At 45.3% G+C, this 16,739-nt stretch overlaps 1 protein-coding gene across 1 annotated transcript in view; it reads left to right on the top strand.

Annotated features, from left to right (window-relative positions):
* Positions 1 to 16,739, top strand: part of Col6a6 (collagen type VI alpha 6 chain) — a 141,469-nt gene that overhangs the window by 86,859 nt on the left and 37,871 nt on the right. The window contains exons 22-27 of the mRNA XM_085827969.1: positions 3,507 to 3,542; positions 4,362 to 4,424; positions 6,257 to 6,319; positions 10,407 to 10,469; positions 14,554 to 14,616; positions 15,643 to 15,693. Coding sequence (XP_085684095.1) covers positions 3,507 to 3,542; positions 4,362 to 4,424; positions 6,257 to 6,319; positions 10,407 to 10,469; positions 14,554 to 14,616; positions 15,643 to 15,693 — 339 coding nt within the window. The remainder of the gene's footprint in view (positions 1 to 3,506; positions 3,543 to 4,361; positions 4,425 to 6,256; positions 6,320 to 10,406; positions 10,470 to 14,553; positions 14,617 to 15,642; positions 15,694 to 16,739) is intronic.

Genomic DNA, 16,739 nt, shown 5'->3' with positions numbered 1-16,739 from the left:
CTGGGTGCCAACAACATCCCTGACAAGAGATGTCCCCAGGCTTTGTTAGATGCTTCCTGGAAAGGAAGAAGAGGTGGTAAACCCCTCTTCTATTTTAAGGCAACTGATGGAAAGGGAGACAGGCCTGCCCAGTGAACAAGCTCTTACCCAAGTAAAGCCAAGATACTAGCCTGGACCATGGGCAGGAGAAGCAGCCAGAAAGCACAGCCCTGGGGCACTGGGGGGAAATGGGAAGAGTTGGTGCTCTCTGAACCAGACTGTCCTGAGAATTGGAATCCGCTGCCAGAGGTAATGAGAAGCAACTGTAGCCTCGAACAAACGCAGGCTTTCATCCTAGTTTGGCCCAGATTGTTTTTATGGTATTGTCCATTCATCCTTCTAGGTACCTCTTTACAGGCCTCCTAGAGAACTCCAAGGCAGCAATGTTGGGCATGAGCCTGCCAGTAACACTTAGGATTCATGGGTAGCTGCCGTTAACACCCTGCCTATTTGCTAGTGACTTTCTGACCCAAATTAGTCATATCTACCCAGATAGTTCTCATAAGTACCCAGAAAGCCAGGCTGTGGGAACTATGGAACTAGTGAGTCTGTCTTACAGCCTTGTTTTCCCTCTGGTCCCCTGAGGGTGCTTTCCTTCCTTGCTGTATCTACTCACATTTACTTTAAAGAGGAGTCAGGATCTCTGGGTGTGTGACCAGACCCCAGTCAGCCTTTGAGCGTACCCTTCTAATAGCCCGGGATTATCTTTCCCATGTAAACCACTTGAAAGTGTTAGACAAAAGCTGCAAAATCGCTTGTCCTAATTCCTTGCCTGCTTTCCGTGTCTCATATCTGCCAAGGTCTCTCTCCCATGACTTTGTAGTTTCTAGCAGCATGAGTCCTGAGTGGCCACTTCTGGGTTTGTTCCTGTCACTTACATAACCTTAGATGTCAAGCTTGGTCTCTCCTATTAGGGCCTAAACCTCCTTGACTAGGGACAGGAGTCAGTTTTTGTCCACCATGCCAGCTCCCAAGCCTTGGACAGAGCAGGAACAGCAGAGATATGGTGACTCATGTCATTGAACTTTTTCAAAATCAGATCTTTCTTTTTTTGTTTTTTTTTTGGTTTTGGTTTTTTGTTGTAGTTGTTTTTTAGATTTTATTTATTTTATGTATATGAGTACACACTGTAGCTGTCTTCAGACACACCAGAAGAGGGCATCGGATCCCATTAGAGATGGTATTGCTGGACTTTGCACTCAGGACCTCTAGAAGAACAGTCAGTGCTTTTAACCACTGAGCCATCTCTCCAGCCCCTCAAAATCAGATCTTAAGGTCCCATGGGAGCAGAGTGGGAGAGATGGGCCAGGTGGTGCTTGCAGGCAACCCTGAGGAACTGAGGCAGAGTCCACAGAACACAGCCAGGTGTGGTGCTGGACCCTTTCGCTCCCAGCACTGGGAAGGCAAGGCTGGTACTTGTGGGCCTGATATCCAGCCCAGCCTTATTGGTGAGCTTCAGGCCAATGGAAAGACCCTGTCTCAAAACGCAAGGTAAATGACACCTAAGGGATGTCCTCTGGTATCTGTGTGCCCACACATATGTGCATCCATATACACAATACATACAAAAACCAAACAGGAGCAAATGTCAAAAAATCCTCTGTGTGAAGCTCTGTTCTGCAGCCCTTAAAAATCTACAGGTGATTTTTTTTGTTTTGCTAGAATATAACATTCTTCTCCTCTCCTCTACACCAACTAACTGTACTCACTGGAAACCTGGTCCAACCATGTGTGTTAACTGCACCACAGCCCCCAGGGGCTACTACTGCTGAGTGTGGGACAAGCCTGTCAGCCTAGTGACCCCACAGCTCCCTTCTCATCTCTTATCCCTGTTGCCAGTGTCTACCAGGCCTCCAGTTTTCCTGCCTTTACTTTATTACCCAGGCTGCGTCCCTGATGGAAAGAGTTGAACATATATCCCCGAAGCCAATCTCCAAATCTCTTCCTCTGGGAGAATTTCACATCTGGCCAACTGGATGTAATCTCTGTCTTTGAAACTGTCTTCCCATCCTTGGGCATGTGCTGTGCTCTGCCTTGTAAATGCTTGTAGTATTTATCCCTCCTCCCTCTGAAGAGTATGGGTTTCCTGAGGTCAAAGACTCAGGGTATGTGTGTGTACTGGTCGGGGGAGTCCCACATCTATTAACTTTTAAAGTCTAGCACATGGTTTCCTGAATGAAATGATCTGCTGGTGGATGTCTTTCAGACTGACAATGAGTTATCCTGAATGGTAACAGTTTATTGTGTAAAAAAGGAACAGATTCTTATTAAACTTATAAAAAGTGCATGCATATGTGTGAGTGTGTGAACGTATGTGTACCACATGTATGCAGATGCCTGTCAATGCCAGAAAGGGATGTTTGACCCCTAGAACTGGAGTTGTAGGCAGCTGTGAGCTGCCTGATGTGGGGGCTGGGTCCTCTGTAAGACCAGCAAATGCTCTTGGACTCTGAGCCATCTTTCCAGCCCTTTGAACATGACTTCCTTTTTTCCTCTGACAGAGAATTTGGGCCTTGAAGATGGTTTATTCTTGTTTGAAAGAAATGAGACATTTCCCCGTGCACACTCCTTTACTTCTTAGATGACAACAGATTCTGAAATACACTTAGCAATACTGGCCTGTCCAAACATTTTTCATGAGTTTGCAGCAAGATATTGTCTTGCGGCTGTTGAATTTTGTGAACCCAGATGTGAGTTTTATTCTGAGTTCACTAAATGATCAAGTCAGATAGGATATGTCATTGCCTATTGATTAAAAGGGCACCTTAAACCCTAACTCTATGTAGAGTGAAAATCTCCCTTTTCTCTTTAGCAATGTTATTTGGAGTAGGTATTTTATTGATACAATGAATCAAGTCAGTTTTGAATACTTGAGATGACTGGCCTCTGACAGCTAATCACATTGCTTGGCTTTAAAAATCAAACTAGTTTGGCTCTTTAACTTCTGAGCTTAGAGGATTTATTCTGAAGTTCCTGGAGTCGATCTTCAGTTTTTCCTCTGGCATCCTGCCGCCCCCACCCCCACCCCACCCCCTGCTGGCCCGTCCCTGATTCCTGACTGACTCTGCAGTGCTTGCAGGAAAATAAGAAAGTTAGTTCAGATCAGTTAGTGCTGCAGCCGAGAGCAGCTCTGGTCAAGTCTGGTGGAGGTAGATTGCTGGCTACATAAGACCTGTTCTCCGTGTATCGCTGGCTTCGGGTTGTCCATGATTTCAATGACCTGTCGCCCTATTCAGGAGTTCAGAGACAGCCTATGACACTTCACTGAGTAACTGAATGCGTTAAGCACGGTGTGGGAGTTATCTATGCCCATGCCTTCAGGTATCTGTTACCAATTTAAATCACATACATGCATACATGCATACATACATATGTACACACACACACATACCTACACACATACACACCCACACCCACACACCATCTTCTCTAAACTAAGACATCTATTTTTCTCCCTTTTGTTTTAGGTAGTTCATGGCCGAAGAGGACACGTAGGCCCACAGGTCAGTGATTATTTTTTTCTTAGCTTCATAACTGACTCATGTTCAGTCATTTAGAATAAATACGGTAACATCTCTTCCCGTCTATCTTAAACTTTTGGTTTTTGATGACATTGGTTGTAGAATAAATTGTTAGAAAAATATTGACTAGAGTTTTAAGAATTCAAAATGGAATGAAAATTGGGTCACTTTATTAAAATTTTACAAAGATATTAAAAAATGTTTAAACATAAAAATAATCAAAGACATTATTTAATCCAACGGTTAATTTTTATTTTGTTTGGCTTTCGAATATAAACTCTAAGTAACCTTTCTTGGATTTGTGCTCTGTTAGCCTCTCCAACTTACAATTCGTGTGAAAATCACGTGTGAACCCAAAGAACACAAGGAAAGTTTAACACAAACTGGATAGTCTGGGTCCCCTGGAAACTGAAACAGAGAGCTGTGTGGTATCCCTGGGTGGCACACACCAGTGATAACATCCTACCTACACTGTGCCTTAGGAATGCAGTCTTTAAGAAAGAGCAGCCATGGTTTACCATTTTTCAGAGCACACATGCTCAGATTAAAAGCACAGTGAGGGTTGGTGCTAAACCCATCCTCAGCCACATAGTCAGACCATATAGTGAAACTCTACAATGTTAAAGATGAAAGAAATCTTCGGGTTTTTTTTTTTTTGTTTTTGTTTTTGTTTTTTGTTTTTTTGTTTTTTTGTTTTTTTTGTGAAGACCTTCCTTTCATTGCCACTGGGGAAAAGTTTCTAATCTTGCACATGAAGAGATAGGGCTACTGGATTCATAGGTTGGTTCTTTCTCATCACAGGGAAATCCAGGAACCCCGGGCCCAGATGGACTTGCAGGTTCGCCAGGACTTAGAGGCCCACAGGTATCCACAGAAAACGTACAGATGTGCATAAGAGTCTGTGTGTGGGTGATCTATATCCTGGACAGAACCCTTCACATGCCCTGCTTGGAAGTGTGTTCAGGTTAATAAAGCAAACAAGTAACATTGAGTCTTGACTTGTACAGAACTTGGTCTCTAAGAGTTCTGTCCCTGTCAAGAAGTAGAAAGAGAGGAACATGTTGGGCAACCGCCCCGTGTGCTGGGTTCAGGATCCTTAGGATAATCCAGGAGACCTTGAGCCAAGGAAAACGTTGAGACTCGAATGTGTGTGATTGTGGTCCATTTAACATGGGAATAGCTCAGTGTTCTATCCCCGGAATGTCCATGGCGCTGAAACATTGGCTCAACTCAAGGAAAGATTTGTTCTAAGTGCAGCTGGAGGCTTCAGTGGGTGATCTATAGCGTGGCACCCTGCCTGTCCTTTCCAGCTTGCTTCTCTGGGGACCTGCCTCTGGCACGTTTTTTTCCTTTACAAGGAGCAAGCCATAGCTGGCGCTTTGCACTGATCATGTGAGAAGGGAGGAGATAATGTGCCAGAGGGGGTAAAGCATAGCCTAAATCAACAGTGAGACAGGGAGGGAGCGAATGCTGAGAGGGAAGGAAGCAGCTGGGCTAGAAGGCAGCCTGGTGGTAGAATGCTGGCTTAGCATGCACAAGCTCTGGGTTAAGCCTCCAGGGGGAGAGAAAGGGAGAGGTGGGGGGGTGGGGACTGAGGGCCAGGGGTTGGGTAGAAACCAGACCATGAAAACAGTATTTTATTTTTCCTCTCTAAAATTAGCATTGAATGTATGAAAAACAAGTGTACTGTTTGGCTTAGGCAAGACAGTCATTGGTTCTATTTTTCAAAGTTTTAAAGCAAGTACTTAAAAATAAAGGCATTATATATCGGCAGTTTGTGTATGGAGGTTGGGCAAAATACATCCAAACATCAGAAGAGATGCTTTGTGCCCTTGTCACCAAGGTTTCAGCATGGTGAACAGCCTTCCCTTCAGCCAGCTCTCTCTCTCTCTCTCTCTCTCTCTCTCTCTCTCTCTCTCTCTCTCTCTCTCTCTCTCTCTCTCTCTCTCTCTCTCTCTCCAGCTTGATGGCTTTTATTTGTCATTTTCTGCCAGCTGTGGAAGGCTCGATTTTTTTACTTTAAAGTGAGAAATATTTGCCTTGGGATCGTTGGGAAGCATCTCAATAAATTGACTGCTTTTATTTCATGCTACGAGAGTCACATCCAGCATTTGTTCTTTCGGTTTATAGACCTTCTTATTTACAGCCCAATTTAAAATGAAGCAAAATACCAAATATGGTGCATGGAGTTTCATTGAGTCCTATGGAAGCCGTAGCACACAGGCAATAGAGTATTCCAGAACCAGAACTATCTAAACTTCATCTTGCTATGTGATGTGTCTTCTTTATGACCCATCTTTGTTGTGGTTATTGAATATAAAGTGGATTTAAATGTTCTGGTTTTAGATTTATATTATTAAGGGAAACATTTTTCCCCCACATAAAAGTCATATGGCTTCAGAGTACAATGAGGCTGAGGACAATTGGCAGTACTGAACATATCTCAGCTTTGGGGTGCTTCCTCCAGGCCCTAGCTCCTTTGGCTAGATAGGCTCAGCACTTCAGTTTCAGACTGATCTTCGGTGATCCTACACAGATGAGGAGCTCAGAGACCCTCACAGTAGCTACAGTGCGTCTGGTTCTCTGCCTAGTTTCTATGTTACCTTGGCCTAGCATTTGACTTGTGTAGTGCAAAAGTTTAATGTTCAAGGGTTCTCACTGAAGGAGAAACTAACCCTTTGATTCTATGCATGTAGGGTCCGAGAGGAGAGGTCGGTGAGAAAGGAGAAAAAGGAAGCCTGGGAATGAAAGGTCCCCAGGTACGTAAGGAGAAAGCAACTACATCCATCCAGCTTCGACCTTGGCTTGAAGAAGGATGCTTTAGTGGTTTCTTCCCTAAAGGTGAATTACACATTGCCTGCAGGCCAACAGTATTAAGTTTGACTTGAGTGTGAGAAGCGGCAGCTGCTTGTCTCCTGGTCCTACCCCCCCCCCCCGTGCTCCCCCACCCCCTGCCTCTGCACCATATAGACTGTAGTAGAGCCAGAAGATCCTCTCTAGACCTCCTTGCCTCAGCTTCTCAGCCAAGGTTAACGATTCCCTCTCTGTGCTTATGTAGATAGAATTATCCCCACACACAAGTCACTTGGAGTTGCCTACCCTACCTCCAGGGGGAGCTAGAGCAGAGGGTTAGTAGCTAAGAGTGCTTGCTAGTTCTTCCAGAGGACTAAAGTTCATAACCTCCTGTAACTCCAGCTTCAAGGTATCTAAAACCAAGTTTCCTGGAGGGACTAAAACATTTTGCCACCTGGGACTGTCCTCAAAACTCTTAGAACCTCTGCAGGCGAAGCTGGGGTGTTGATAATCCTGAATTCTTCCTAGCTAACACCAGGTTTTGGAATGTCCAATGTCCACACTACTCCTTGTTCTGAATGTGCTAAGAGCGTGTTAGGATGCCGGTCCTGATCTAGTAGGTCTAGGTTGAAGCTTGGGATGCTGCATGTTCAGTCAGTCTCCTCCTTATACTGATGCTGCAGATCTGGACCACACAGTGAGTAGCAAGGCCCTGTGTGATCTGTTCCCTGCCTCTAGCCACCATAGTATGTATGTATCTGTAGGTCTCTTTTTACATGCTGCAAGCTCCATTTATGTTAGTGCCTTGCGAGTATGCTGGATCTACAGTCGCTGGTACAACAGAGCTCAATTCCTTTATGGAATGAATCAAGCAGTAAATGAATGAATGAGACCCAGTTGGGACTTTCACCCTCTGCTAATAGCAGTACCAAGGGGAATGCATTACTTAACATGAATTAGCTAAACCCGGGCAGAGGCCCAACGTTTAAGTCGTTGTGCTCATCATGAGAATATTTAAGAGGCTATTTGCATAAACTTGTAAGCCATGGCAAACTGCTTTAAAGTACATTAATATCTGCTCCTGACGATGTTTGTTCCTGGTTTTGATGAAAGTGCTCTTTTCGAATGCATGGAAACTTCATAATTTCATAGCAGAACTAAACCAATGATATATATATATATATATATATATATATATATATATATAAAGCAAAACCTCTCCTGCTGCATTCACATCTTTGAATCATTAGAAGCTGGCTGGCACCACAAATGGAGATTTTTATTTAAAAAAAAAAAACTCAGTCAGTACAAAGGAAAACACATATCGATCTATATCTCATCTGTTGATATCAAATATTGATGTGGGTATGTAGATGAATTGAAATCCAAAGATCTGGGGTCCAAAGTGGTATCCAAGGCTGTTACTGGAGTAGTTTTTCCATGTGCCCTGTGGGGCACCTTCATCCATGGGTCCCTTTAATCTCGCTTTGGCAAGAAGTGACCCAGTCATAAATCACCCAGCCCTTGGCATTGCCAGCTGGTCAAAGGCACCACACCCCTCCACCAGCCGTTCCATTTTTCTGGCTGAAAACCCTGCTTTTCTTTCTCTGCTTGCTTTTTATGAAACACCCTTCTTGTCAGCTGTTAAAATGGAGTTTCAAAGACAAGTGGAATTTTCTGTGTTTGGGACATGATGAATGGGATCTCTAGACTGCTGTTTCTGAAGGAAATCTACAGAGACAAACACAGCCAGACACACAGAGAGTGCAGTTCTCTATTGGCTGTACGGACCCCTCTCCATAGGTCTTGTATTGTTTTATGGCACAGGAGGAACCCTTCAGTGGAACGATGTGTTTTCTTACTGCAGACTTGAAAGCTCTCCTTGGGACTTACATCTTGGAAGGGGATGTAATTTGTAATGATGGCATACCAGAGGCTTATTAACTTACACAGCACTCGGTGTTCTGCATAAATGAAAAGCACCAACCCAGCCATATGTGGTTATGACTACAAAAAAAAAAAAACTAAAAAATCAAGCTGATGTGCTATGCCCAGAAAGACATCTTTGAAAGGAATAACATCTTCTTTTGTCCTTTTGTTGTTGTTGTTGCCCTTAAGAATTTCTCTAAAATCTCCAAAATGCAAGGAAACATAATGGGAAACTAGGTCCAAAATACTAATTATAGAGCTGAACTTGTTCTTTGAAAATGTATGTTCCTAGCTAAATAACACTGGCAGCACACACACCATTAAGAAAGGTTAGAATTAGCCAAGCATTGGGGTGCTTCTCCCCAGGACCAGCACTCGAGGGGTGGAGGTAGGGTGAACCCCCAGACTCTACTGGAGATCTTCCCATCCACAGCCACTCCAGTGGTGCTGCTTAAACTCAGCAGGTCCTGAAACAGAAAGGGAACCAGGGAAAGGGGCCTGTGGCGGGGAGGAATTGAGAGGTGGGAGGGAGACATGAGGGATGGGGATGAGAGTAGCCTGAGTACATCATGCACACAAATGTATGAAATTGTCAAAGGACAAAATATGCAAATAAATAGTATTTTTTAAAAAGAAGTAGGGGTGAGGGTGATAACGAGGGTCTCCTGGTTCTCAGGAGAGGGGTAGAGAGGATCTGTGTGAGCAGGCACTGGGAAGAGAAGGGAGCTGATATTGAAATGTAAGGTGAATAAATTAATTAATGGAAAAGAGGGAGGTAGAGGAGTAGAAGCATAGGAGTTCAAGGGTTGCCTTGAAACTTTGTTTTTTTTAAAAAAATGTTGACAGAATGGGGATGGAAGAGTCGAGGAGAGTCTCCGGAGGAAGGGCTAGAATCGTTCCACACAAATGCGGAGACTAGTGTAGGATTTCTGTTGTCTTCATAGATGGAGGCATAGTAGCCATAGACATCGAATCTGGAGCCAGGCTGCCTGAGTCTGATTCCAGGCGTATACCTTTACATCTTATCTATGGGACCTTGGACAATTGACTCGACAATGGACACATCTTCAGCAAAAGAGCAGTGATAGCAACCACCTCCTTGGACATTATAAAAATTCAGTGGTTTGATAGCTGTAGATGCTTGGGACTATTATGGGCACAGAGAGGGCTGTATAATTATTTTTATTACTATAATGTTGTATCTACATTGCCTAACCAAACAGCATTTTTTATACCTTTTTATTAGTGTCAGAGTATGCACACATGTACACACCATAGTCCATGTGTAAAAGTCAGAGAGCCAGTTAGAAGAACTGGTTCTCCTCTACCATGTACATTCCAGAAATTGAACTTGGATCCCTGAGCTTGATGGCAAGCACCACTACCCACTGAACCCACCCCCTGGATTCAGACGGGGGATCCTGTGCCCTGGATGTGGCTCCTGTGTGGAGAAGAGCTCTGCCAGGCTTAGAACAGCCTGTAAACCCATGAGTTAGCTGTTCTGCCTCCCTATCCCACGTGATTTAGGTCGGATGGTCTACGCACTCATCCCTTCTACTAATTTGACAAGTGTTTATGAGTTCTCTGGTAGTGGGCCCTGTTCTAGGACACAAAGATGGCAGTTCCATTTTCTAGTAGTCTCTGACATTAACTTCAGAATCCTTATCCTGTGCTCCTTAAGACACTTTGTCACGACGCTAGTTGGTTTTAGTGAAACTCTTTGAGCTTTCTAATGTGCATTCCACACTTTGCAAATGAAGATGCACCAGTCCTTGGTGCTGGTAGAAAGGCCACTGTCCTTTGGAAAGCTTGCTTTAAATACTAGACATTTCAGCGGCATCTGTTCCCTGAGCTAAGCAGTGGGAACCTCGGCTCGTGTGGACACAGAGACTCACAAAGAAAGCATAATCATTTAGGCCACATCTGGCCAGGGTTGCTTTATTAATTTTCTTTTATTTACTAGTCTTTATTTGACAGCTCCAATATTTTATTTCCCAGAGTAGGATCAGCTTAGCCTGTAACTCTCCTTCCATCTGCACTTCATTTTCCGTAGAAGACGCGTAAAACTGTTGGGGGAGAGTCATACCTCATCCTGCTATATCTGCCATTCTTGTTTCATTCCAGGGGCCTCCAGGACCCGGAGGACAAGCTGGGAGCCAAGGCCATTTGGGAAGCCAAGGAAACAAAGTAGGTCATACTCTTTATTACAGCCCCTCCAACGTTAAAGTCTGTGCTACCCGAGAGAGCTGTGGCTAGCTGGATCAGCCAGAGCCCTTTCAACACAGAGGAAAACATATCTTGTTGCCTGTAAGCACTGGCTGGATTCTTGGAGAGCCAGCACTCTCTAAGGACCTGGGTGTGGACCGAGATGAGGTCAGGGGCTATAGCTCAGCATAATCGCACGAGGGGCTACACCCCATCCAACTGTAGGATCTCAGGGCAGGAAGGATGCTTTGGCAAAGATTTCATACCCCCACCCCCACCCTCTTGGCATCATTCCTTCCTCCCTACATCTCTTCTCTTTCTTTCTCACATGAACCTTGCTAAAGACTTTTAAGATGCAGGTTTCTGTTGTTGAACTTTAAAGTCAGGTTCAGGAGAGCAAGGCCTGGCCTGTAACAAGAACTTTGTGGGTGTTCATGAATGAATGCAATTCTAGTAGCAATGATACCCAGGGCACAAAATCAGGCCCAAAGAATTTAGAACATGCTGAAGACGGTGATCTATAGCATAAGAGAGACAGGGGGGAAAAAAGAGGCTAAAATTGAGGTTTAAATAAAGCACTGCCAGGAATATTTCTGTGTTGGAAAAAGAGACATTAAAGAAGGTCCAGACTTGAAGGGGCCTTTAGGATGTAAAGACTTTGGAGAAGCAGAGTGGAAATGGTATGAGGAGGGGGTTGCAACTAAAGTTAGCAATGAGCAGGAAAGCACGGGGCTTAGAGCATCCTAGGAGGAGTTATGAGAATAATTATTATTTGCATGAAAGAGTTTCTGACTGCCAGTTATGTAAAGCTCAATGTAGTCTGTGTGGCTGAGTCTTCTGTCACTGGTACAGCACTAATTGTTTTGAAGGGATTGTATAGACAAAACCAGACTCTTGGGAGATGTTAAGTAGACAGCCCAGTGTAGACTGGTTTGTTTGTTTGTTTGTTTGTTCGTTAATTTGTTTTGAAGGCTGAGAGCTTGGGAACAAGGAGATTAATTGCTTACTCTCATTGCCTCCAAAACCAGCCGGGCCTGGAGAACTCAACAGGATGGAAACTAACATGTGCTGGTTCCATAATGCTCTTCTCTCAGAGAACTGAGGCAGAGGGGAAGGACTAGAGGATCCAGGGATTCCCGTGTGACTGCTGACCCTGCCACAAAAGCAGATGGCTGTGAGGGAGAGTGAGTAGATGAACGAAGTGAAACGTTTGCTCTGGGGCCAGAGGCAAGGGCCGGGCCTGCCTGGAGATTGCAGGCTTCCGAATCATTCAGATTAAAAGGACTTTCAGTGAGGCCCGTTTATTGGGAGCAAGAGAGAGAACAGAAGACACTGATTGGGAAAGAAGGAAAAGAAAGGGAGATGGAAAGGGGTAGAGAAGAATTTAGGCAGGGAGTCAGGAAAGAACCACCACATCTTGGTGGCTAACAGGTTCCAAAGATTAGGCCCAAGAGTGCAGCCCTGGAGAGGAGAAGGGGAAGAGCATTGAGCGAGCGCGTGTCAGTGCAGAGACAGGGACAGAGCAGCCATCCACTTGGTCAAGGAATTCCTCATGTAAAGGAGAGAAAAGGACCTCTGCTTTTAAGCCTCTCCTCCAGACCAAGCTATGGTCTAGAAATTCTTGGAGGGAGGAGTACGTTTTCAGTGGAAGGTGGGGAGCTGTGTGTTTGTGAGTAGAGAAGAGAACGGGGATGAAAACTCGAGAGGGAGTAGAGAAGCTTCTCACGGCAGAGTGGAGGGATTTCTCCATAGAGTGAATTGGAGGCAGGAGGCTCTGCCTTTGCACTGGAGAAGTGCCAGCAAGGGCCTGTGCTGGAGGGGACTGGAGAGTGATGTGAAGGCAGTGTGCTGGCGTGTATAGTGTGATGTGAAGGTAGACAGGACAAGTACCTTAAGTAGGGCTCTGGGGCATGTGGTGTGACAAGAATGGTCAGAAAGTGACTGTTTGAAATGGGAACCATGCAAAGTAGTGTGTGTGTGTTTGTGTGTGTGTGTGTGTGTGTGTGTGTGTGTGTGTGTGCTTGCGTGCACATGTGTGTGTAGGGTTGTATGTGTATATGTGTAGGGGTGTGAGTATAGATGTGTGTGTAGGTTTGGATGTGTGTGTTTGGCTATGTGTGTATAGGTGTGTGGGTAGGGTGTGGGGGGTAGGTGTGTGGGTAGAGGTGTGTGTGGGGGGGAATGTGTGTGGGAATGGATGTGGGTGTGTTTCCATGGATGCGTACATAATGCATATGAAATGAAGGTACTCTCTAGGGCTTAATACATAGGACTGAAAGAGAGGCACAGAGATGGATGGAATGCAGAGCTAAGTGAGAAGTGAGAACAAGGAGAGAGACATGGGCAGGGAAGCCCTGGGCATCAAGGGAAGAAGCCCTGGGCATTAAGTGGAACTCCTAAGTAGGGTGGCTAGAACTAGGGGCATGATAAGTGCCCCAGTGAAAGTCCAAGCCCTGAATGGGTGGATTTCTGGCGTCACTATTGACTGAGATGCACACCGGCCCAGCCCACCCTCTAGTTCATTTATACTCAGCAATCCTGGGCTCCATGCTGAGCTCTACCAGTGACTGAGTGACAGCTCATTTGGCCCTGGGCAAGCCACAACTTCCCTGCTTTCCTGCTGTAAAGTGGATGTTCTCAAACTTGGGTTAGCTGGGAAGTCCTCTAGCCCTTATTGTTGGAGTCTACTGTGAAATGCATTCAGAGGAGGCTGAGAGTTGGCTTTCATACAAGTCCTGGATGCTTGTGAGACGCATGGCTCCTAAGAGCACTCCGAGCAAGTGAGTCCTGGGGTTGATGACCTCCATCATCCCCTCCAATCCTGTGTCACCACCAGACTTCAGAATCCACGTGCACAGTTCTCACTCACTCACACTGAATGAGCTTTCTGTTCTTCCAAGTGAGCTGACCACCAACCTTAACAGTGAGCAGGCTTTACCAATGTGACAGCAACTAGGCACTCAGGGGCAGTGGCCACGGAAGTAAAGCCACGTTGCTTAGTCTTCCCTTGATAAAATGTAAGAAGAACGATGCTGTGTCCCTATGCTCTTCTTCCTCAGAGCCCATAGACCCAGTCTAATAAATAAAGTACCAGACAAGACCTAGTGGGGAGCCATCCCACCAAATGCCTGATCAGTGCTCCTCAGAGCTATCAAGGTCATTCAGAAACAAAAGACCCCAGTCTGGAAGAATCTATAGTGTGTCACATTGAGTAAACTCCTGGGGACCTGCAACCAACAACAAACACTAGGTAAAAAGAAAGGAGAGACTGAAGAACTGGTTTTGGTGATGACAGCGAATCCATATTGGTTGGTTGTCGTGCTGAGCATGAATGGCTACAATTAGCAAGTCAGGAATGGAGGAGGGAAAACTGTGGGGTTTTGTACCTCTAAAGCTATGTCAAATTGAATGTTTTATTTCCTTAAAAAGGGAGTTCTCTTTCCTTCCCAAGTCCATGTTCATTTTCCCAAGTAGCTGAGGTTGCCCCCAAGGCACTACTGATATCGGCTCATAAGCCATGGGAGATGCTCTCCTTGTCGGAGACCTTCCTAGACTGATCTACACTCAGGTCTCAAGCCTAGTAAATCTGCCATCCTCAGAGCTAGGTGGTTTGCACAGGCCATCATGAGAAACAACCTTGTTAATATTTTTAACAGAGATACTCCTTCCTAGACCAAGATGGGGGCATTTTCAAGGCACTGAGTGGCTGAGATAGTGAACTCCCCTCGATAATAAATCCAACTTGCCGAGACTTGGGTGGTGGATGGAGGAGACCCCTTTGGCCAGCCACAGTCATTCCTCACAGTCATTTGTATGGATACAAACCCATTGCTGTGACCTATTGTGACCTAGTTAAACAGTGCCTGCGGCCATCATTTCTGATTTGCCCTTATACAAACAACCTAATGAGAGTTGGACGTGGTGGTTCGTACCTGCCGTCCTACTGCTGAAGGGCTGGGGAGGGAAGACTTCCACAGAGTCAAAGCTAGCCTGGGACTCGAGTGAGACCCTGTCTCAGATAAACAAAGCAAGCAATTTAGGGCCCGTCTCATTGTCTGTTGGACAGGGAGAACCTGGAGACCTGGGAGAAAAGGGAGCCGCTGGCTTTCCAGGTCCTCGGGGCCTGCAGGTGGGTCTGTCTTCACTTTTGATCTGCTCTTTGGAACCTTTTACTTCAGTAGTGTATCAGTTATTTTTTTCTCTGTGCTGTGACCAAATGCCTGACAAGAAGTAACGGTAAAGGAAAGCTTTATGTTGGCTTAGGGTTCAAGGGAGTACGATCCATCATGTCAGGGGAGGCAGTGACATGGGTCCCTGGTCACATGGCATCTGCAGCCAGGCAGCAGGGAATGAGCAGGAAGTAGGCTGGACAATAAAACCTCAAGGTCTACTCCTAATGGCCCACTTCCTCCATGGCCCCTCCCTGTGCAAAGTACCACCAGCCAGAGACCAAGTGTTCAAACACATGACCTATGGGCTGACAATATTCACTTCACAGCAAATAGATGTCTGCACTACGTCTCTGGGGAATGCCCAGAAGAGCTTTAAAGACCCCATCTCTGTCTAGCTTTATTGTGGGTGTCCCAGCTGTAATTGTGAGAGGCATCACAGTCGTTTCTGATTGTTTCCTTGGTTAGTGTTTCCAAGGCAGCAGACACCATGGGCATGATGCTCTGGAGATGGTAAAACAGACTAAGCTCTTTCTCTATAGAGCATCCTCCCGTGACTCCTCGGATCTGCAGGATCTCTTTATCAGAAATCATTCCACCCTTCCCCCCTTTCCCAGGGCTTCTAACAAGCATGCAGTTGGCAGGTCTTGTTTGTTCAGTGAGCTAAAGATAGATTAGGGCTGAAGTATTAACATACAGATGCTTTCTGAAGAGTTGACTAATAATGCTGCCTGCTTTTCCTGAAAGATGGCCGCATGTCCAGCATATTCTCTTGATTTTTCATAACATCATGTAGAAGAGTAGCTGTAATTGTCAGTTACAGGGGCTTTTAGTACCCTCGCCAGTGTCCCTGGTACCCACCCTGCTAGAGGACCCTGCTTCCTAGTGGTTCCCAAAAGACTCCAAAATCTATCCCTCATGTCCTGTAAATAAGCCCACCTCTCTCTGTAGTCTGGGTGTGTGTGATTACCCTGCTTTGCTTACAGGGTGACGACGGCAGCCCGGGATATGGTAGCATTGGCCGCAAAGGGACAAAGGTAAGTTGCACCCACGGATGCTGGACCTATTCCATTTGCTTTTGTTTGCTTGCTTGGCTCGCCATGTTTAAGAGAAAGTAGGCAATGTATAAAGGGGTCCAGTACCATTCAAAATCTACTTTAATGGTTCACTTACTGATGTCCTGTGGGCTGTATAGTAGAGAATCACACCAGGATTCTAGGAGCAGGTGAAAATTGAAAGTTGAAAAAGAATCATCGGTGCTTTTCTGTGATGGGTGGGTGGAGCCTGGTATGTTCCAGCTTGAACTGCCCCTAATTTTAGCAGTCCTGTGTGTAACTCCGCCTAGGAGCCGTCCACATTTTGTCTTCTATTGTATGATTGCTTCAGCTATTGGTGAGAACATTTTTAATAGCATTTTTCTTAATGCATTTGTCCAAACAGTATCTTAAAAATAAAAATAATGAATGATTGTCTCGTTACTGGATATGTAAATGCCTGAAAACTGAGTAAGTTGACTGAAGCCCAGTTGGTTTTGATATGCTAATAATAGTCACTTTAAAATATCATCATGAGTGGCTGGGAAGATGGTTCGGTAAGTGAAGACACTTGCCTTGCAAGCACGAGTACTAGAATTCAGCCCCCAGAATCCACGTAAATAGCCCGCTGTGATAGTAGGCATTTGTAATCCCAGAGGTGCTGAGAAGGGAAGCAGAGACAGCTCCTGGAGTTCCTGGCCAGCTCGTCAGAACCACTCGGTAAAGTTCTAGGCCAGCCAGAGGCCCTGTCTGAAAATAAAAACCTGAAGCCCAACACTCAAGATTCTCCTCTGCCTTTGTCTACACACACACACACACACACATGCGTGCACAAACCCACACAGCACATGTTTATCCATGTACATACAATCATCATGAAAAATATCCAATTATTATTACAAAATGTTCAGAAAATGTAGTTTTTTTTTTCTGAAACAAACACAAACACCATTAGGAATTCATAATCCCAATCTGAGCCATGTGGATTTGCCACTTTGGGACTAGGAGAAGGGACCAGTATACCGCTAGTGGAGTGCCACAGGGGATGG

The sequence above is a fragment of the Mus caroli genome, unplaced genomic scaffold, assembly GCF_978045245.1.
Source record: "Mus caroli unplaced genomic scaffold, Mus_caroli_1 scaffold_11, whole genome shotgun sequence".
Taxonomy (NCBI): Eukaryota; Metazoa; Chordata; class Mammalia; order Rodentia; family Muridae; genus Mus; species Mus caroli.
Note: the sequence above shows the minus strand (reverse complement) of the source record. Positions and strands in the feature narration are given on the sequence as shown.